Here is a 23532-nt window from a genome sequence, read left to right as displayed (position 1 = left end):
AAACCTTACTATGTAGTTCAGGCTACCCTTGAACTGACAACGTTCTTGTCAGAGCCTCCCGAGTGCCCCGAATTACAGGTGTGTACCACCCACCCAAGCCCTGCATCGTTTCTCTAATAAGCTGGCAGCACTAGTGGACCCTTGCCCACTGCATCCTCAGATGTTTCCATTTGTATTCAGTCAGCAAAGCTGCTACACAAGGGAACTCACTGTCCTGGACTCTGGGCTTCATTCCATCTCCCACCCCTCCTGAGGCCTGGCCCAGCAAACTGGCCAGCACAGCCTATGTCCTTACCAGACCTCCATAGTTGGTCTAAAGCCTGATTAGACCCCCATGAACGGGCTATGTGACTTAGCTGGGTAAGGCGGAGGATCTATAGCCTCATTTTCCCCCGAGAATAACTATTCTATGTTCTTATCAATGGTGTTCTGAGTAGCACAAATCTGTGCACGGATTTTCCCATATACCACAGGACGCTTGGAACTCACTGTCCTTTCCTCCTAAATGCTTCTGGTGCCTCTCATCATTGAAGTAACAAAGAAGCATCCCACACATGTATCTGATGACCTCAGACCATCGTAAGCTGTAGGATGTTGCTCTAACTCTCATCTTGCCCTCCAGAAATGATGGATGAAATGTGTCTGAAACCATTGGTATGGTGTGCCTTTTTAACATCGCTCTTTCCCCTCACTCCACTTCCTCTTCTTCTTTCTTTCCTCCCTTTGACAGAGTCTTTATATACTATATAGTCTGTTCTCAGACTCATTATGTAGCCTAGGCTAGCCTTGATCTCATGATTCTCCTACCTCAACCTCCTTAGGGCTGGGGTTACAAATATATACCACCACCACTGGCCTAGGTCTGCCTTTCTAAGACAATAAAGGAGAAGGTGTTAAAAGTCTTTAGAAAGCTTCAAGATTGCGATTTTAAGATAGCCAAAGACAGAAGCAGTCTTGGTAACAGCCCCTTACTCATCCCATTACAGCTATGAGAACCAAAGTCTTCCCAGACCTGGGCTGGGCAACTGGATAGGAAGTGAGCATTGTTGGTCCAGCCAAGTACCCGCTCCAATCCAATTATATTCAGCAAAGATGAATTTCTCTGTAACCTGCATCTCCCACCAAGCTGGCCTAAGAAGAGCACTGAATACAAATTGATTCAATTACCTACCTTCTGTCTCGTGGTAAACCCCAATAAAAAGATGACTTCCATAAGACCCTGGGGCAAAACTATAGGATGAGTCCTGCACATTCTTCATCCACCCAGGAAGCTTTCATTATGTCTTTACGATGTACTGGCACCCTTCAAAGCTAAGGATATGCAATAATAACTAGGAGTGAACTTTGTGGTATTCATGTATTCTCTGGTAGAATGCCCTGGGAGATGTCTCCAGGCCATGGCGTTTATAATGTATTCTGCCAACTTTAATGCATTGGCACTGGTTACCTAACAAGTGAGCCAGTTTGTTCATAGGAAACATACACCTAGTAACAGAATCTACCTTATGGGGGCGTCTAAAGAATGAAATAACACATGCAAAACTTCGCATTTCAGTGACTGGCTCAAAATATAAGCTCAATAAATGTCAAATGTTTTTCCTAGTAAGGTAATAAGAGAAAAATCAAGTGGGACTATTATTCAAAAGAATGGGAAAGAAGAGATAAATTATAGTATGGGCAGGACAGAAGACATGAACTGTTAGTCTTAGTGACAAGAAGATATTCTTTCAATTCCCAAGAATTCCAGTCAGATGATCTGTCCATAAGAACTCACAATGGACAGATTCCTAAACCTCCTGACTCAAATCCTTCTCATTAAAGGGGAGAAAACTGATTACCGAGGTAGGCTAGCTGCATTCTGAGCCAAGTATATGCAAATCCCAGATAAAGCAAAAACTGCACATAGGGACACTTAGAACTTAACTTAAATCTTGGAGCATATCTTTTTCTGACCCTGAACAAAGGATTTAATGTCTTAGAGCCTAGGGTCCTTCATCTGTAAAATGGTGGGAACCTGACATGTTAGTCCCCTTGTCCCCTTTTACTTATCCTAAGCCAAGTTTGATGGCCATTATGAAGGATCTAAAGGTACCTCTAGACCAGAAGCATGAAAATCAAGACCCACTTCTCTGAAATGGGTGGGGCATCTGTTGTGTGTGGAGAAGTTCTACATTGTATATGGGGAGCCTACCTCTGGATATTAAGGAGAGCAAGACAAGGAAAAGATGTTTACTTGAGTTCAGGGTCTTTTTAACCTTTGGAAATCTTCATCTACAAAACAGAAACTCTTATTGCAAGAATCAAATGAGACTTCGTATAGCAAGTATTACACACTGCTTACCATGTTATCTAAGATCTAAAGACTATACATGGAGCTGAGCCAAGCATCCACATCTGTTTTACAGACAGGGAAAGTAGAGCCCACAAGGGTAAAACAATGAGAACAGGTCAGACCCCTTGGTGGGGTCACGAAGTCAGATTAGTCCCAGCATCTGGGTCAAGTCTGTGTTCTATGTATCCCAGGGTGGCCTAGCATTTCCTTAAAGGATTGGATGGCATTTTAGGTTGTCACTTAGCTCAGGCTTCTCAGCTCACACACAGCCCCAGACAATAGGAGGGGAGTGAGTATCACTGGGTAAAACCTTTAAAAAAAAAAACCTTGGGTAAAAACTTTATGAACATTAAAAGCCAAATTCTGGAAACATTTGGTGTGGCCAATTATTCTTTTGATTGCTTTTAACAGTCAAGCTCCTTCCTCGATATTTATTTGCTAAACCCACTCCAACCAGTGCTGTCCTTCCTGTAGCATCTAAAGCTGTTGCACAGAACATACCTGAAAAGTGGGCCCCAGACACTCAGGGGTGGATAAATACTCATTCTTTCCCATCCCTAATCGCCTATCCTGCGCCTCCTGTCAACCAGACCGAGCAGGTAGCTCATACAGTGTGTACCATAAGAGGTGAGGACTGAGGGAGGTGATCCATAACTTCCTCAGTACAGTCAGCCCAAGTGGCCCAAAGGGAGGAGAGACTGGAAATCTAATGCCAGTGTTTGTCAAGGAGTAATTCGTTGACATTTTGGGCCTTTGATAAAATGATGATCTGCCTTAATATCTCTAGGTTTGCCCGGAGCCTCTGCTTTTTTACTCAGCTCTCAGAAATGCCAGTACTGATTGCCCTGATGCACAATGCAGCTTCAACAGCATCCTCTTTGAATCTACAGCCCTGAGTCACACATGTTAGATACTGTCTCCTGCCTGCAGGTTCACATCAGCATCCCTCAGCTGGACTGTGCAACTCCCTGGAGACAAGGCAATGCTCAGGACAGATAACTAGGTCACCTGGCCAACTTACACTGAAGTGAAAAGGCAATGAGGGGCAGAGGTCAAGAGTCAGCTGACAGTGGAAGCCACAAGCTACAGCATTAGTTTTGGAAACGGTAGACCAGGCCTTTGACCAGCCCCTGCAGACAGGAGCTCCTCCTCCTCCTGTGCTTGCCAGAGCTCTGATGGACAGAGCAAGAGGCCTATTTCTTCATTGGGCCTGTGAATAACTAGGGCACATCCACAAGGTCACAGTTATTCATTTAAATTTCAGCTCTAATCAGCAAGCAGAGCCTGAGAAATTATCTGTTCTGAGGGGGAGAGGCTGACAGCACCATAAACAGCCCTCGGGCAGCAGTGAGGGGTACCAAGAGAGAGGCGTAGAAAGGAGGGCTTTTCCTACTCTTTCCTCCTTTTAGCAGAGAGTTCTGGATCATTCAGAAGTAGGGAGAAGGTTGAGGGCAGATCAGGGATGGGACTGCCCACCACAGCTGTCCAGGGAGACAAGTGATAAATCCCAGTGAGAAAAGACGGATTAAAATACCTGACAGACTCCCTTCCAGAAAATACACGAGCTACACATCTTTGAAGGCCTCAGTTTCCTTAACCATATTGTCTGTATTTCTTGAACAATACACCCCTTAAGCTCTACTATGTCTCAGGACACTCTATAGAGTGAGATTGTCTCTCAGACTTGTGGCTACTCTTTCTGTTTAATAGACATGGATTGGGTTCCATGTACTATGCACAGGTACAGTTGTACAGACACAAGACATGATGCTGGTCTACAGAGTCACCATGGAAATGTGGGCTTTAGAAGAATAAGAGTATATACTCTTATGGCAGGTGAATTCTGAGGTTCAGGCCTAGTCACTGGCAGGAGGTGACCACTGGAGATCCCTAGAAGGTTTCTCCTTTGCAGTGATGCCCACCTGGAGGAGCTCAGAACACGCAGCCATCTTCCCAAGACCTGAACATGGAACTAGAAAGGCTTACTGTTGCTTTTATTGTTTTGAATCTTTTTCCCTAGCCTAGGGTGAGAGGCTGTAAACTTCCACTGTAGTCCCGTGGAACTTGCGTGTATCCAGGACTCACTGTCAAAGATTTTCGAGCCCATCTCTGGAACTCTGGGAAAGGTTCTGCCCACAAGTCCCATCTCAAACTACATTTAAAGTAGGGTTATTTCTAACCAGTGTATTCAGCATGTAAAACTCATCAATGAATCAATCATCACTTTCATAGTCTTACACTGGCCTCTGGGTAAACAGTTTACTTACATTAGCTTATAAAATCCCCAATATGTCTTCCTGAGAAGAAGCGGGGAAAAATCAGAGAACCAAAAAAACAGCTTCAGGTGTCCTAGCCACAGGACTGGTAACTCCAGACTGCCTGGCTGGGAGCTGACAGATGGTAGAAAGCTAGCCACTACCCTCCAAGAGAGCTGAACTGTGCAGGCCAGCTCCTGCCAGAACCATGGCCACAGCCGAAGGATCTAAATCATGGCTTGTCTTCCGGCTTAGAAACCACAAAAAAGAAAAAAGAAAAAAAAGAAAAGAAAGATAAAACCTAAAAGAGTTGGAGGAGTGACAGGTTTGGTAATCATCCCTAGATACTTCAAGGACAAAACGAAGGTCAAAAAATTTAGAGTAAAGAAAAACCCCTATCAGTCCTGCTATTAAGTAACTGGGTGAGTATAACTTTGTCCCTTAACCTCCCTGACTCCCACTTAATCTGTAATAAAATGGGGCTCAGGCCACATACCTCAGAAGGTTATTAAGAAAATAAAGTGAGATAACGGTCATTAAATGAAACTGTGTCAGAAATGGAGGGCATTAACAGTTGCTATTATCTAAAGAAGGGGCAGTCGCAGACCTCCACCCCTTTGAATAGATCAAAGGTAGCCTGTGGTCCCGCTAGCATTCTTTTTACACACAGGACCAATATTGTAACCTTGTGAGAATTAGAAAAAGGGTTCCCCATGAACACAGGCTGGGGAAGAGAAATGCAGGCTGAGCTTTGGCTCCATTCATTCCTCAGCAGGAAGACTATGTAGGCACATGTAACCACCCTTGGAAACATCTCTGTCATCAATCAGGAAGATCAAAGCTCAATGACACCTTGCAAACCAAGACCTGAGATATCCATCTTACTACATAACTTCCTTGGATTGAATATTCTGCAACAAGAGAGGCTTCTTCTGTCCACTCTCTATAAATTAGTGATTTTTCTTCTATAATATACTATCTTCTCCACACCACTTAGCAGTCATCACATGACAAAATATGGATTAATTCATGCATATAATGTGTACACATATATACGCACATATGTAGATATGTATGTGTCCATGTACTTGTCCCCATTTAGAATAAAAATACATGAAACCAGGGATTGTTTTCTGTTTGGTTTATCATCCCATCCCCATTACCTGGTACATATTTTTCAAGTGAAGGATTGAACTAAAATCTTCTTAAATAGAGAGAATAGATTTAATTCTCTCTCTCTCTCTCTCTCTCTCTCTCTCTCTCTCTCTCTCTCTGTGTGTGTGTGTGTGTGTGTGTGTGTGTGTGTATGTGCACATGTGTTGTATGCATGTGCAGCATGTTGTATGTACATGCTGGTGCATGTCAGATGTATGCATGTCATTTGAGCCACAAGACATGTTTGGGTGTCATTTTCACAGAATGTCTACCTTTTTTTAGTCTCCCACTGGCCTGGAACCAAGCAAGAAGTCTAGCCTGACAGGCTAGCCAGCCCCAGGAATCTGCCAGTCTTTACTTCCCCAGTGCTAAGACTACAAAGTACAACTCTGCCCTGAGATTCTTTGTTTTTAAATATGGGATGTAGGGATAGAACTCAGGTCTTCATGTTTATATAGCAAATGAGCTATGACTCCAACCCTAGTCATACTTTTTGCAGTAAGTATGGTCTGTGCTATGTTTCAAATAAAGGAGAAAGAGGGGCAGAAAAATAACAGATAGAAAACCTCCTCTCTATTTGGTAAGAATAACTATATTGTACTCTTACACAGTATAATCCCATTTATAAAAATGATCAGAAGAACCCTACCAGAGTATGAGTGACTATGTTAGATGTTCAAAACAATGAAGGATATAGTCATTTGGAAAAAGGGATGGCAGTAAAGAAAAAGTCATATTACCTCTAAGCAAAACCAAACAAATGGGCAATTATAACATTAGGAATACTTACAAGCTCCTCAGCCATTGGGAATTTTCAGCAATGAACCTAACATATACCTTTAAAGTATGAATTGGTTTTAGAGTTCAGTTATTACTACATGACTTTTGGCAAGACTATTTAACCTGTCAGACCCTAAATTTTATGTATGTTAAATTGTGTAGAGAACAGTGTCTATCTTATATGTGTGCTCTTAAGGATTAAATATAAAAAGGGCTAAATAAGTCAACATGAAGATATCTAAGATGTTCTCCCTTCTTGTTTGCAATGCACTATTCTTTTATTATTATTATTATTATTATTAACTTGAGTATTTCTTATGTACATTTCGAGTGTTATTCCCTTTCCCAGTTTCCGGGCAAACATCCCCTTCCCTCCCCCCCTTCCTTATGGGTGTTCTCCTCCCCACCCTCCCCCCATTGCCGCCCTCCCCCCGACAGTCTAGTTCACTGGGGGTTCAGTCTTAGCAGGACCCAGGGCTTCCCCTTCCACTGGTGCTCTTACTAGGATATTCATTGCTACCTATGAGGTCAGAGTCCAGGGTCAGTCCATGTATAGTCTTTAGATAGTGGCTTAGTCCCTGGAAGCTCTGGTTGCTTGGCGTTGTTGTACATATGGGGTCTCAAGCCCTTTCAAGCTCTTCCAGTCCTTTCTCTGATTCCTTCAACGGGGGTCCCGTTCTCAGTTCAGTGGTTTGCTGCTGGCAATGCACTATTCTTAACTAAAAATTCCAGCTAGTTTAGAAGAGATCTACATCTGATCTCTAAATCATCTCACATTTCTTACCTATGAGTTATTGGGTCCTCTATCATGGTCACATATATTCACATACATGTGTAGGCCCAAACACATATAAGGCTTAAAACTAGAACTCTGGGTGAGCATTCATTTCAATAGAAATACACAGTTATCTCAGTGATGGGCCTTCTGTGCTTCTACTAACAAAATTCAATCAAACACTTCATTTTGTTTTATTACAGTGAACATGTATTACTTGCATAATTAGATAATAAATAGAATATTATCAATACCATTGTAGAAAATGAATATAGAAGAAAGAAACCTTCATTTACCCATATAATTTCTGGGTTGAATAGGTGATAGCATCAGCTTTTAACCACAGGAAGCTATAGCTATAAAACAAGGCAAAAGTGTTCATTGTATTGGATCACACCAGCTTTTAAAATATTTCCACAAGATGTTAATTTTCCACTTCTTTGATTCACATAGAATTCATAAGGAAGCAATCACTTAAGCCAGGGAAACACATTCCATTGGTTTGAAAATAGTTCTTCAAAGCCAGCAAAAAAACCCTTACTTCAAGGCATTTCTTCTTCTAAAATCAGTGAAAATGCAACATACTAAGATTTTTTTTTAATCCCTGGGAAAAGGGGTCACTCAGAATCAAACCATGCACAGTCTAGCAGAAGGCAAATTCCCACAACAGCTGTGCAAACAAAGACTCACCTGGACCTTGACTGACATCTGGGGCAGCAATTTCAAAGCAAAGGAAAAGGAGAGGAGAGAGAAATAAAGATGAACGTTAGCAGTGCACCCACACACAATACCATGTGTTCTTGCATGAGTACGAAGGTCATGCAAGCTCCCACATTTCTACCTTCACCCAAAAACCACCCATGCAAGCCAGGGAGTCAAGCTCCCTTTTCACTGTGCATGTAGCAAAAGAGGTAAGCTGTCCATCTGTCCGGAAAGATATCATCCTGGAATCAGATAGGGCTCCAAAGAGCCAAGCAACCTAGAATCCTGTAAGAATATTGGTTAAAATATTCTGGTTGGTTCTACACACAGACACCCATGAAAATCTTCTTCATTCCCAGGTACCAAACACTGGACACAAAGTCAAGCGAGGTTTCCCAGCAGAGAGAAAAACGAAATAACCACTCCCTTGAGGAAGAAAAAGAGGCATCAGCATTAAGAGCAGGCTGCAGCATTAGTTAGTATGTAGGGCAGAAGGGCAGAAGATGACAAAACATTCACAGTCCCCTGCCTCTCCATATTCTCAGTGACCATCCTTCATCACAGACAGAAATGTGTGCACGAGTGTGTATGAACCAAACACTTACCATAGAAATTGAAACTCTGCTTCTCAGCACTGATAATTTTTCTGCTTGCTTTTCACTCCATCACTAATGACAAAGATTACCCATGCAAATCACTTTTGTCAACCATAATTGAACACAGAGTCCTAGAAAGGTTGACACATGAATGAAGCCACTGAACTTTTAAGACACACAGAACAGTCCACTCCCATAATCTTCCATGATCAACCATGGAATGTCTTCTTCCTCCTCCCTCTGTCAGATTGAAATAGGATTGTGCTTAGAAACTAAGGCACTGTTAAAAACTCAATTTAGCAGCACATACTATGCTGGAGAAACAGGAGGCTGTTTCGGAAACCACAGAACACCAGGCAATCATGGAGGATGCACTTAGAATCATTGAATGGTGATTCAGGAAGACCAAAGGCTTATCTACTGTTGCTGTTGTTATTGGTGGTGGTGTGGGGGGGAGGTGGTGGTAAAAACACTGGTAGATTTTCCAAGGTTGCACAACCAGTTCAGTGACAGAGCTCAGAAAATAATCCTCCATTTCTGAGACCCATCTAGTTCAACATTCATTCAACTGAAGCCCAGCTCTCTCACGACATACAGGATCCTGTTTAATTTGTAGGCTAAAGGCTGCACTCTTATGCCACAGAAAAGATAGGTGACACTCTCCCAGTTACCCCATGAGTTACCCCCATCATCAAACCTCTGTGGCTTTATCCTGCTGCCAGAACAAGACAGATAATGCTCTCCATGCCAATAATGAAACAACTGCAATCAGATTGGTACAGCACATCCTTAGGGCTTTTATCCTAGGAAAATCCAGGGCTCTTACCAGATTGAGCTGTGCCCTAGCATCTGGGAGTGAAATAGTCAGAGCAACAGCTGAGGATTCACCCAGTGTGTGCCCTGCAATCTCTGGTAGCTATATATGCTCAAAGAGACTTCGAGAGAACTCTGAGTCATTCCTTAGACACACCCCCTTTGGTAAGTTAGATTTAGGAGTGGAGTGGTAAGAGCGAAAGAAAAGAGGTAAAATAAAAGAGGTGGGTAGGAGACGGATGCTTTGTGAATAACTAAGTGGGGCCATTAACTGTGACGGATGGATTGCCTAGAATAGTGGTCTCCTTAAAATACCCCTTAATTAAACAGGATATCTGTGGTGAGAATGTCAACACCGCTGTTCATACACACCCTTTGAGGGCTCCAAACCCAGCGAGACAGGATCCCTTGGAACCCCAATGGTCTTTACATGTTGATTAGTTACCCATTTTGGCACTGTGATTACAATCCTAAACTTGGAGACAGACAGATCTGAGCTCACATCCCAGCTTGCTCTGTGGCCAATCACTGAACTTCTAATTCATCTTCTTTCTGCTATAAAAATGGGAACAGAGCCTCCCCCATGGGGGTGTTAGAAGACTTAAATGCTTGCAAAGCACTTAGTACCAGGCAAACACTGCATAAACGGTAGCAGCTCTGATTGTTATCATTTGAATCACCACAGACAGAATTGCCAACGTTTATTGACCAGATGGTTCACTGGAAACACCAAGAGACCACAGGAAGTAAGCCTCTGACTCGGGTGCAATGCTTCTAGTTATGAACTCGGATGAATACTTCGACCTTAGCCCCCATTCCACACCCCATCCATCAGTGCAGAAGGGGAATCTGGTGTGAGCAGAACCAGGGGTCAAAAAAATCCCATGGTTAATTCTTCTGTTTTATCCTTTGTTACTTTAACTCAGTGCAGTTGTGGCCATACACAAAAACACAGTAACTCTTCTTAACACAGAAGGGCAACAATAACATCCTAAAAAGTCCATTGCACTGGGCAGGTGTGGGAGAATAATATCTAAGCCCGGTTCCTGTCTGTCAGTGGGCCCTTATGATCATTGTTCCAGCTATGGGAATACAGACAACTCAAGAAGCAGTAAGTTTCTTGGATTTATGGACTCAATTCTGACCACCTCTACCCCAACCCCCATGGCTGCATAATGAAATGGAAATGGCAGGAGGTAAAGAGAAAAGGTATCCCTTGGGACTGGGGGATGGGAGGATGTCTAAAGGGTAAGAAACCTGGCTGCTTCTGTATTGTCTCTCTTAAAACAATCCCAGCTCTCTTCTAGGGAATGCCCCTCCCCACCTTTAATCCATGTGTTGGGAAAGATTACCCCTGTTCTAAGAGGAGGCCCCTGTGACTTCACTCAGATTTTAGAAAAATGCTATCTTCTGGACCAGTAACAGACATGTGACCCAGGCCCCAGCCAATGAAAGCCCTCCAAGGAAATTTCATTGGAATTATTAGGACATTACTAGCTTTTATCTTTGTCACCATCTACACATTGCCTCTGTACTTGACTCCATGCTTTCATTAAAGCAGCAGGGGAGAAATCAAGGCCTCTTTGTAGGAGAGAGAAGGGTTAACTGACCTAGAATCTGGAATCCTGGCTCTGCCTTCCTCTCACAGGCAACTGCCTCAGCATCTCTGAGACTCCATCTCCGTTTCTATAAACAGAGATCCTCAAGGTATCTATCTTAGCGAGCTGTATCCATGGAAATTCTGTATTCGCATTCAATGCATATTAACGAAGTGACAATTATAGGCCAGACCATACTTTCTCCATGGAAGATACAAGCAATGAATGAACAAAACAGGCGATACTCTTGGGTTTAAATGGGAGGTATAAATAATACAGGTATACATTTATAATGCGACATGACATAGTGATTAGTGTCACGAGGAAAGAAGAAACAAAGTAAGTGTCAGCAGGAGTCCCCATGTCAGAAAAGATTACTAAAGAAGCATTTCAGAGGAAATAATGTTATATTTTGACTAATACCTGAAGAAGGGGATTCTTATACATACCTGATGAAGACTGCTTAGGCAAGAACACATCACCTGTAGGGCTGCACACAGGACACACTCTGCTGGTGCTTTCTACTGATAGGACAAAGAGTTCTGAGGACCAGAACCCTTAACCTTCCACTTCACTCCCAGCTCTGCCACTCAGCAGTCAGATGCTCAAAAGGTGCTCAAAAGTAAACAAATCCTGATAGAAACTCTTCCTGACTGAAGCCACCTCCCTCCATACTTCCCCATTCCAACTAGGAGATGCAAAAAAGGAAGGGATTTGAAACCCACCACCACCCTTTGCCCTCTTTCTTCAGGATCACAACCAGAGGAGCAGTCAATCAGGGCATTTTCATCTATTTTCACAGATGCTGATTACATATTCAACAATGATTTCAGCCATGAGTTCAGAGGAAGGAACTTGTTGCAAGGGAACCTCTATTGGGGAAAAATGGTCCCTCCATTTACCACTACTATGCTTTGTGACCCTCTCTGGAGAGGCTCCTTCCACCACATCTTCCATTTGGACTAGATCATATTAAGAGCCATGAGTCTCAGATACATGAAGACATTCCTAGCCAAACATTTTATGGAGCTTGGGTACTCTTATGAAAGGGTTGGGGGAAGGATTGCAGACCCAAAAGGGGACAGGAACTCCACAGGAAGACCAACAGAATCAATTAACTGGAACTCTTGGGGGTTCTCAGAGATTGAACCACCAACCAAAGAGCATATATGGGCTGAACCAAGGGCTCTCCACATATATGTAGCAGATGTGCAGCTTGGTCTTCATGTGGGTCCTGAACAACAAGAACAGGGGGTATCCCAAAAGCTGTTGCTTACGTGGAGTATGTTCTTCTAGCTGGGCTGCCATGGGTTTTAGAGGTATCATTTCATTCTTCTAACAGGAAGAAGCACTATTTATTCCATTGGGAGAGAGTGCACCTAGCCTTGCAAGACTGGATGTACAAGGATGGGAGGATAGAAAGGGTACCCCACCCACTAAGAGGAGAAGGGGAGAGGGAAGGGCTGTGGGAGGGGTGACTGGGAGTAGAGCAATGAGCAGGATGTAAAAAAGTTAGAAATAAAAGAGTCAAGAGTCCCAAATTCCAGTTTTTTTTTCTTCCATACTGCCTCACATCCCTGGTGGAGGTGTGGGAAGCATGAAGTAGGATGCTCGGCCAGACTCCTGAAGGACAGTCCCAGCCAAACCTTAGGGGACACCACCTGGTGAACTCTGCCTTGAGTCTGACCTATTTTCTAGGGGAGAAAATAGAATATAGATTTGAATGCAGTGGCACTCTGGAAAACTACAGGCCCAGCAGTGTGAGAAAATAAACCAGCAGGGGGTGGCTGAAAGAGAGCAGGAGCCAGTGGGCACGCTGCTCCATCTGGGTGCCAAGGGCCCCTGTTTCTATGATTGGCCCCCACCTCCTGTTCCCTTCAAATATTGCTGCAAGGCTAGGGAGATGACTGAGCCGACAAAGTACTTATAGCACAAGGGTGAGGGTCCAAGTTCAAATCCCCAGAACCCACGTAAAAAGCCAGGCAAGGGCAGCATATCTCAGCAATCCCCCTGCTCATGAGGGAAGGCAGAGGGCTGAAATAGGAGAATCCCTGGGCACCTGCAGGCAGAGTAGCCTAGCATGTGCTACAGGAAATGCCAAGGCCATCCTGCCTTAGATATGGAAAAGAGTAAGGATCAACTCTAAAGTTGTCCTCTGACCTCCACATGCATACTCACATATATACACTAGTGGGCACACACACCACATACAGAGAGAGAGAGAGAGAGAGAGAGAGAGAGAGACAGAGACAGAGACAGAGAGGGGAGAGGGGTTTTGGGGGGATGCGTTTGTGTGAGAGAGCTCACTGGGGCTCAGGAAGGAGGGGAGAGGGAACAACACACGGAGGGAGAGAGAGGGGAGAGAGGAGAGAGAGAGAGAGAGGAAGGAGGAGAGAGGGGGAGGAGGGAGGAGGGAGGGGAGAGGGAGAGAGAGAGAGAGAGAGAGAGAGAGAGAGAGAGAGAGAGGAGAGAGAGAGAGAGAGAGAGGAGAGAGAGAGAGAGAGGAGAGGGGGAGGGGAGGGGAGGGAGAGGAGGGGAGGAGAGGGGAGGAGAGAGAGGAGAGAGGAGAGAGGGAGAGAGAGAGGAGAGAGGAGAGAGAGGAGAGAGGGAGGAGGGAGAGGAGAGAGAGAGGGGGGGGAGGAGGGGAGAAGGAGGGGAGGGAGGGAGAGGGGGGAAGAGGGAGAGGGGGGGGGGAGAGGGAGGAGAGGAGGAGAGGGAGAGAGGAGAGGGAGAGGGGAGGGGAGAGGGGAGAGGAGAGAGGAGAGAGGGAGAGGGAGAGGAGAGAGGAGAGGGAGAGGGAGAGAGGAGAGGAGAGAGAGGAGAGGGAGAGGGAGAGGGGAGGGGGAGGGGAGGGGGGGAGGGAGGAGGAGGAGGAGGAGAGAGAGACAGGGAGAGAGACAGGAGACAGAGACAGAGACAGAGAGAGAGAGACAGAGACAGAGAGGGGAGAGAGGGAGAGAGGAGGAGAGAGGAGAGGGAGAGAGAGAGAGAGAGTCAGACTATCTGTGTGCCCAAGGATGCTTTCCTACACATGGACTCCAGGCACTGGCAGAGGCAGCACAGGGGATGCTAGGCTCAGAAATCAGAACAGCCAGATAGGAGCTAGGAACATCTGTGATGACACCCTAGTCTGATTTCCTTGCTGTGTGGCCTCAGAATGCATTTCTGGGAATATATATGAAACGCTTATCTTCTTCTACACGAAGGAAATTAAATTACCAGCTAATATTCACTGGGGGTTTCTGTGTGCCAGATACTGCACAACAACTATGCCAAGAAGTGGGAGCTCTTGTCACCTGTAATTTACAGCTAAGGGACTTGATGGACAAAAAGTTTAGGGAGCTAAGCACACGGGCTATAGAGCCAAGTCCTGAATCCTAACAACCTGGGAATTCTCATTCTCTCTCTCATTCTCTCTCTCATTCTCTCTCTCTCTCTCTCTCTCTCTCTCTCTCTCTCTCTCTCTGTGTGTGTGTGTGTGTGTGTGTGTGTGTGTGTGTGTGTGTGTGTGTGTGTGTGTGATTTACCATGCTGACAGCATCACCTCCAAAGCAAGGTGACTAGAAGGAGAAAGTGAGATAACTGTAACACTAAGCATCCTAAAGTTCACATATATACAGTATCATCGGTGTGCTGGGCACTGTGCCATGGACTTTAGATGTACCATTTCATTTAATGCTTGCCACACACCTAGCAGGAAGGAACACTATTCATTCTACGTTAAAGGTAAAGAAACTGAGACCTCAACAGGATGCACTAGCTATATTGTTACTAAGACCTCTCAGACTTAGAATATATCAGAAAAGGCTTCACGACTAAATTGTTCAATGTTAGACAGAAAGCAATTGACCCAGGAAGATACAAATGAAAAGTAAATTATCTAATTTCCAAACTCCACAGGGACCTCTTTCTAAGAGTCATTTGCCAAAAGCAGACCATCCACTATTGTATGTGCTCCATTGTTAAGAAGTGGCCAAGGGACAGAGGGGATAATTTGACAGGTAAAATGCTTGCGATGCAAACTTGAGTAGTAGAGTAGTACACCCCTAGAACCCATGCAAAAAAAGCCAGGCATGGTAACAAATTCTTGGAGCTTGCTAGCTAGTCTAGACTTACAGGCCAGCTTCTGATCCCACTGGGAGACCCTGTCTCAAAAAACAAGGCTGAGAACACCTAAGGATCAACACCCAGTGTTGACCTCTGACCTCTACACACATGTATATACATGCTTGTGAATAAGCATCTATACACACACACATAAGCACATGTGTACTTGAGCACACACACACAAGTTGGCAAGAAGAAGCTGCCCACAGAGATGTGAACTTCATGGCCTAGCTATCCTCTACTAATGTACACAGCAGGGCCATCAGTGCTGAAGGTAGAGAAGAGAGAGACCAGCGCTAGCTTCCATGCATGCTCTTACACAGGCCCCCATACATCATAGAAGGTATCTGTGGCCTTCTATTGAGTAATATACAAGGCCACATCTCAGGAAGAAAATCAAAGCAAAACTTATACCTCCCCAATGACCTATCTCATCCCCTAGACTTGAGAGAGAATAAATCTAAGATTGCCCCTTCTCCAAGAATAGACATACATGGAAATACTTCTTCTAACTAAGTCCTAAAGAGATCTTCCAGCAGCAAGGAAGCTCCTGCAGGCTAAGCTGGGTTCCCCAAACAGGAAAGAGTAGACCTTGCAATTAACTTCTTCGTCCCTGATATGAGGGCCCATTTATCCATTATTGAACACCCTGGCTCTGATAGTACATGATTTTGTTCTTTAACGATCATATCTCTAGATCTTAAGACAGAGCACTGAACAGTGCCTGATGAGTTTCAGACAGCCTCAGAAGCAACAACAGTATAGGGAGCAAAAAGTCCCAAAAGTCACCTTTATGGTCTAGGCCACTATACTCAAACTCCTTTAGGAGCCCTTATGAACTTATAGATGCTCTGGTTGGAAGAATGAGAGTTTGACTGAGAGGAGAAGAGAGAGTCAACATGTTATGTCTACAGAGACCTGCAGAGAGAGTCTCCTGCCAGTGTCTTGGGGTATAAACTATAGAGGTAAAATAGTCAATTTGAGGTATGACTTTGCTACTTATTAAAAATAGTTTTGGCAAAATTCTTAGTTCCAACTTCCTCTTTTACTATATGGGAATAACTAGAGCATAGCCAGGTTCCCTGGGACCATCTTTGCATTCCTTGGTCATACAGTAAAAACCATAATCAAAATCCACTACCTTCACTAGTGGCACATAATAAAAAGAACCAGTTTCATGCATGTTAAGAAACATGTAGGAACACAACAGATATGGAACATTTTTAAAGACCTGAGCTTTGCTTGCACAAGTAGAGATCTTATGAATTGCTGACACATACCTGGTACACAAGAAGTGACACACTGAGCTTCTATTGACCTGTTCAAGCAAAGACATTTCTAGCAGAATCATGCTTCCCAACCATAGGCTTTGAGATATACAGCTACAGCAAACTCCCACCCAATAGGACAAGGACTTTGGAAAGTCCTCACAGCCAGTGTACATTGCCAAGGGACAGGCTTCCTATGCCAGTTCCCTAAGGAAAGGAATAGGAATTGTCCCCTGCAAATTCCAGTATGACCCACCCAAGAGAGGACACTTAAGGAACAACAGGAAACCAAGAAAAGCATTGAGCTAAATGAGAAGACACCCATCTGTGGTAGGACTTAGAAAAACACATCATAAGGAAAGAAATCCATCAAGCTCTATGGTGGAAAACTCCCTAGACATAGGCTTCTTAAGTTTCTCCAACTCCTGCAACACAGACGGAATAGGTGGCAGCTTCTGGATTCAAATAGACTTGGATGAAAAACCTGATTCTTCCACACATGTTCACTCAGGCATATTAACTGACCTCTTGGAACCCTAACTTCCCCATGTATAAGTGGCAACAGCCTTTTTACCTAGAAAGACTAGTGGAAAGGTCATCAGAAGCTAATGTGTGCAAAGCACTGAGCAAGGTTCCTTGGACACAGGAAGCACTGGTCCACCCTGCTAATCATAATTACTGTATTACTTCAGCCCAGTGATTCCTTGGGGGAGGAGAGATCTGCCTCCTTTCCAAGAATCCCTGGCTCTCGGAAAAGATTCTCCGTTCTTGGAATTCATTCCAGTTGGAAGACTGTTTTAGAAGAAGCAGGTGGTCCCCCAGAGTTTCTACAGACTTTGTAATGGAGGATCCAGAAGCTGTGGAAGGAGAATATGCTATGCTGGGGTTCAGTGGGCACTGGGGTGGAAGACAGGAAAGGCTCTGGACTTGAAGTCAAAGCCTTTGGTGTTTTGTTTTTCTAACTTTCCTAAGTTGTGGTAAAATACATATTACAGGAAACCTAACATCTTAGCCTGCTTTTGTCTCAGTGCTGGAGACTGAGCCCATGATCTTCAGTAAGATGTTCTACAGAGCCATATTCTCAGCCTCTGTTTTTAAATAATAACATAGATTAATTCCATCATTCAAAATGGTATATAAATCTCACCATCCATATCCATCTCCAGCATCTTCTTCCGAAACTGAAACTCCAAACCCACAGGATGTTCATTCATCATTCACCTCTCCCTAGTAGCCACACTCTACTTTCCATCTGCACAAAATTGGCCACTCTAGGTCCTCATATAAGTAGTCTCTTTTGTTCCTCATCCTTCTGCAGTTGGTTTCTTTCATTTAGCATAACATCCTTAATTCCACCCATGTTGTGGCATGTGTCAGAATAGCCTTCTTTGTAAAGGGTGAATTCGCATTGTGTGTGAAACCACATTTTCATTTGTAGAAACTTGGTTTGGAGGCCTGGGTCTCCAGCCTCATATCAGCCAGGCAACCTTGGCCCTCCTCAGCCTTATTTTTCTATTAATGGGACTAGGAACACGATTACATGACCAGGTTGCCTTGTGGTATGGATGAAACTATAAATGTGGATGTACCTCATATACATCAAATTAGTGTGTGATCCATGGATTCAGTCCAGAAATACAAATCAAATATCAACACTTCATTCACCACTGTGCTAGGTAATTCATTAGGCTCCCTAAACTCAATGGGATCATTCAATAAAAGTTTAAAAGGCATGCCCTCAGAAAACAACTTCAGGGATCCTGTACTGTAATTGATCACCTGAGGCAGGGCTGTGTGGCATATGACTTCACTAAGTCTTGTTGGTAGAGCATCTCATACTAAGAAAACCAAGACTTAGAAGTTAACTTCCTTAAGTCTATGTAACTTCCTTAGATTTAAACTCAATTTCTCTAAAATTAAAACCCTTTTCCCTCCACCATATTATCCTAATGATTAGCCTAAGCACCCAACTCAACTGCCTTTCAGGACAAGGAAACAAACTTCAGAAAACTAACATGGATTTTTTCCATGACCGGTGAGTAACTGATGAAAATAACTGGCGGTCATTAAACATTCCACAGCACAGTGTATGTTGTAATATTCATGATATCCGCCACAGGGTGTGATCATGGGATCCATATTTCAGAGAAAGAAGACAAGCTGAGGCAACAATTCAAAATATGAATTTTATAAAAATAAAGTACCACACAAGAAGTGAATATGCATTTCTTGGGGATAGAGAAAAGGTAGGGGGTCTGTGATCCAATAAATTTAAAAAAGCATTAAATTTTTAAAATGCAATCAAGTACCTATAACTTCAGAAAAATCTCACCTATAAGAGCATACACTGTTACACTGTGCCATTAAAAAAAGATACTCTCTCACTGGCCATATATGATGTGTATCTTTGGAATACTTACTCAAATAGAATACCTACTTATTGCAGAGTGAGTTTGAGAAAGGCTGCCTTTGAGGCTTTCAAAATAGTTGTAAGGCTTCAATTTCACTAGGAGCCTTAATCCACATCCTTTCTTTGTTCTCAGGGTGAACTTTGTATCTGGTTCAATTTGAGATAAGGAATACTCGCCAACCACTTCCTGTTATGTCACACAAACTTGGGCACCAGAGACTCAAAAAGACTCCCCTGCATGCTGTTAGCAACAAATCTAACAAACCAAGGAGGCACTTGAACTCCATAGGGTAGCTGTTCAAAGCCATCTATTACTTAAAGCTGATGGGGGACATAGGGCTGAGAGAGGATGCTTCAAACTCTTCCTTCAGAAACATGAAGGTGTCCCTTAAAGGAAAGACAGCAACAATTAAGTAGAGAGGAGCCTTTTTAAGAAACCTGTCATCGTAACTGACCACTGGTTAACTGACACCCGTGGGGTCAGACTCCCTGGGAGACTTATAATGTAAAGAAAGGTGTGAGCTCCGATGCCAGTATGTCTGTACATGATCTTCAGAAGGTGACTTAACTTCTGTAACCTACCACAGTATCCATCTCAGAGTTTCCCAGCCAGGCGGAAGAAGCTCATACATAGAAAATGCCTGACTACCTGGCAGGCTCGATAGGCATCACTTCCCTTTTATTTGATTAATAACACCAGGGAATAATGTGTTGAGGAAGAATATGAAAGCACACGTGGGCTTTGGACAAAAGGAGTCTGAAGATTGACTAGTAGCTTCCACCATTGGCTTAATAAGGAAGGGGTCACCTACTGCCTCAACTTAGCACCACAAAATGCTGTCCTCAGAGGCCTTGTAGTGAGACAAAAGTTTCCAGTAACTTGAAGAAGCCAAAAAGCAAGCAAGTCCTCCTCCCAGGAGGCTCCATGCTGCTAGCACTTCTGCTTTTCCTTATTAACCTCCACAAACAGTTTTTTCTTACCCCCTTTTAATTCTCCTCATAAAATGAGCAAGTCTGCCTCCTCCCTCCTTCCTCCCCCACCCTCTTTGTAAAGCAAAACACTATTGCAGTCCTATGGCCTCACCAGAGTCTGAAACCCTTACAAAAAGCTTACTAACCAGTAGCCAGGCCCTGTCCCATTACAAAGGGATGAGTGGGACTCCTACAGGCTCTCCCCAAGGGAGGTCAGGGAGCCCAGCAGATTTCATACTTCCAAGAAGTAAGAGGAGAAAAATTCCCTAAAAAAGAATATCACATGTTTTTTTAAAGTTTTTGTCATTATTATTAATCACCACTTTTTTTTTTTATCTCGTAACAGCTGTGGCACTAAAATTAAAAGTGGCTTAAAAACAATACTACCAAGTGGGCTTTGTTTCAGGGTGAATAAAAGATGAACAGAATTTCCAAAGTGGAAGAGTTTTGGAATGTCTCGAATCCATCCTTTTTTGTTTCTTGGCTTTTGAGCTGTTTCCTCTGTCTCTGAGACAAGGTCTTACTCTGTAGCCCAGCCTTGTCTCAGAGGTTCTGCAATCCCCCTGCCTCAACCTCCAGAATGCTGGGATTTCAGGAGGAGCCACCATGCCAGGACTCATCCCTTTGTTTTCAGGTTCACGTCACTGACACATTCCTTGCACATTACCTGTGCCCCAGTGGCAGTGGTAACGTGCAAGGGTGACAGTAGATGAACGAAGTAAAAACAGGACTTGTACTCTTGAGGTTTAAAGTCTAACTACAGAAAGAACCCACCCACAACAGCCAGCCAAACAAACAATGCACTGTAAATGCGATTATTTCCACAGCAGGGTATAGGACAGTGTGAGGTCGGTCGAGGAGAGAGAGCACAAACTGAAAAGATATGTCCATGTCTACATATCTGAGCCAGTATTGGGGTCATCTGCATCCCATCTCACTGCGTTCCCTACTGATCCACAGCCAGGCTCCAGGGCAACGACCTAGACTCTGGGAGAAATACATGGTAGGAAGAACCAGGAAGGAAAGTAAGTGGCCGAACCTCTGAGCTTTTAGAGGGAAGGCAGGACAGACTGGGGAGTTACCGCTATTTCTTGGACACCTACTCATGCTCCTTAGCAGTGGATAATGTTTTTAACTGTCCCACAGCAAGTTCCTAAATGCTAGCGCTTGGACAGTTAGGCGACCCAGGAATACAGGGAAGTCTCCCTTGTCCTAGAAAGGGCCAAGAGTGGAGGAAGTAGGTCCTCCCCACGGGCTGAGCTCTAATCCATCTGCTGTCCAATGCTCTGGAATTAATCAAACAAATCCCTTGATAAATCTGGGGCCGCTATTAGACAACACTAATATCCCCCTTAGAGTAATCCAGAGAAATACATTCTGAGCAGGGGGGGGAGGAGTCCCCGTGGCTGGGAAACAGCCCTTTCTAGTGTTACAGACCTCCTCATAAAAACACTTGCACTGGCATTGCCCTGACCCCCACGCAGATGTCAGTTCCCAACAGCACCGCTGACCTGATGGCCGCAGGCCAGGAGGCATAAAGGATGAGAGAGCAAGGCCTGGATTCCCTCCCCTTCCAAACTGCCCCTGACCTCATTTTCCACCAGAGGATTTCTTCCTTTCTCCCTCCTGCTTGTTTGTAAATCATGTCACCCCAGTGCACACAGGGTATAAGGCAGGCCAGGCTAGAAAGAAGAGAAAAGTCAAGGTGCTTGGAACTATGGCCCTAGCTTTCAATTCTGAGGGGTCAGTTCGATAGGAGCTGTGCTACCTTCAAAGAGAAATTGGAAGTGAGCAATAGAAGGAAGACATACCCTCAAGATTACTCCAATTTAGCAACACAAGGGACTACATATTCTGAAGCAGCCTCGAAGCCCATGGCCCTCACTTTATATTTGATCTGCAGTGGGTTTCTTAATCCTCTGAGTCACTTATCTCTATAACCAATGCAGAATATTTTGAGTCCTCAAGTATCAGAAATCCTATCAGGAGAAGATTGACTTTCATAGTACAAGAATCAAGAATGTGGTTCTTCCCCCCCAGTGAACGTGATTGTTGGGGGGAGGGCGGCAATGGGGGGGGGTGGGGAGGGAACACCCATAAAGAAGGGAGGGGGGGGGTTAGGGATGTTTGCCCGAAACCGGAAAGGAATAACATTGAAATGTAAATAAGAAATACTCAAGTTAATAAAAAAAAAAAAAAAAAAAAGAATGTGGTTCTTCAAACTGCAAGAACTGACCTGAAAAATACATACACACACACACACACACACACACACACACACACACACATAGCAAAGACGACGACGCACACGCACGCACACATACACACATAAGTACGTATATATGTATCTATATATACACAAGTATATATACACATATACATATATTTAAACACATATATATATGTATATATGTGTATGTATATACACTATGTCAGGGGGGAAAGACAAACAAAATAGAACTGTCAGCTAAAAAAATGAGGGGAAGAATCAAACATTCGTGATAAAATGTAGACCTGCAAATTGGGCCTGAGAAAACTGAATGTGGTTGAAATCATGGCCATAAAAGAACATTCCAGCAGTGCAGGCTAACTAGATAAATTCTGATAGGCACACACACAAATAACAATAACTGGTCAATAAATCAACGCTTCACGATAGGACACATACAAAGAAAAACTGGTCTTGCTAAAAAATAATTCAGTAAAATAAAAATGAATTGGAATAATAAGAAATGGTTTATCTAAGCTTGGACCTAATTTGTTTGTTTCAGAAAAAAAAATGGTTCCTTGATAAATGTATTCTAGTCTCAGTCTAATTCTGACTGTGCTAGTGTAAAGAAATCTCAGGATTAAACTATACAATCAAAACATCTTGACAAATGCTGAATATAAATAAATAATATGATTTCAGAAGTGATGTCTAGCTGCAGGTTTTTATTTTCCGATAAAAGGTCAGAATAAAAGGAGAATAAAATTATGCAAATATGCCCTTCCTGGTAAGAACATACATAGGATGACATGACTCCAACCTACAACAATTGTTCTTAGCTAATGGCTTTTATTTACCTGTAGCACATTTCAAGCTATTATAGAGCATTCCAGAAACTAATGGAGGCCAATTAGTTCTGATTTTACCCAGAAAGAAACAAAACAAAACAAAACAAACAAGCAGAAAACCCTGACACTTATGGTATCTCACATTCTTATTTTTAAAAATGTAGCATTTTACCACCCCAAAGAAAGCAGCCCAATATTAGATCTGTAAAAAGTTGAGTGTGTTGTCACAAAAATCACACTATTCTCTGCTTGCTCTTGTTTTGAGGGAGAATGGTTATACTTCACTGAGTAACTGTCTTTGGTCTACTATCTTTTTTCTTTTTTGTTCTACTGTTTGAGGGTAGACTAGGGAGGTTTTTTTTTAATGTATCAGTCTCCCCATCTATAAAATGGGGGATAAACAGGAAAGTTACTCATCACGCCTCCAACAAAATCAGTCAGAAAATGTTAGCATAAAACCCAGGAGGCACCGCTCTCTTGGCAAAGAAGCTGATTCCTCAGACTCAGCTAGGATTCTGAAGCTCAGAACTCTTTAAATATTCTGACGTACAAATGCCCTTAGCCACAAGAACTAGAGAGTGTGGACCAATAAGGGAAACACCTGATGTCTCCTTGTGTGGCAGGTGGGAGGGTCTGACAGTGAAGGAGCTAGAACTTGAACACTAGGAGAGGAAGCAGCTATCTGGCTAATGTTCAGCTCATCTCTGGGCTG

General features: G+C 43.5%; 1 protein-coding gene across 7 annotated transcripts in view; it reads right to left on the bottom strand.

Moving 5' to 3' along the window:
* LOC116905663 (neurexin-3) overlaps nucleotides 1-23532 on the bottom strand; it is a 793437-nt gene that overhangs the window by 678581 nt on the left and 91324 nt on the right. For all 7 annotated transcript variants that reach the window (XM_032908632.1, XM_032908638.1, XM_032908639.1 and 4 more), the window contains exon 3: nucleotides 7988-8005. In XM_032908632.1, the coding sequence (XP_032764523.1) occupies nucleotides 7988-8005 (18 nt within the window). The remainder of the gene's footprint in view (nucleotides 1-7987; nucleotides 8006-23532) is intronic.

This window comes from Rattus rattus, chromosome 7 (assembly GCF_011064425.1).
Source record: "Rattus rattus isolate New Zealand chromosome 7, Rrattus_CSIRO_v1, whole genome shotgun sequence".
NCBI lineage: Eukaryota > Metazoa > Chordata > Mammalia > Rodentia > Muridae > Rattus > Rattus rattus.
This window is presented reverse-complemented; position numbering and strand designations above follow the sequence as displayed.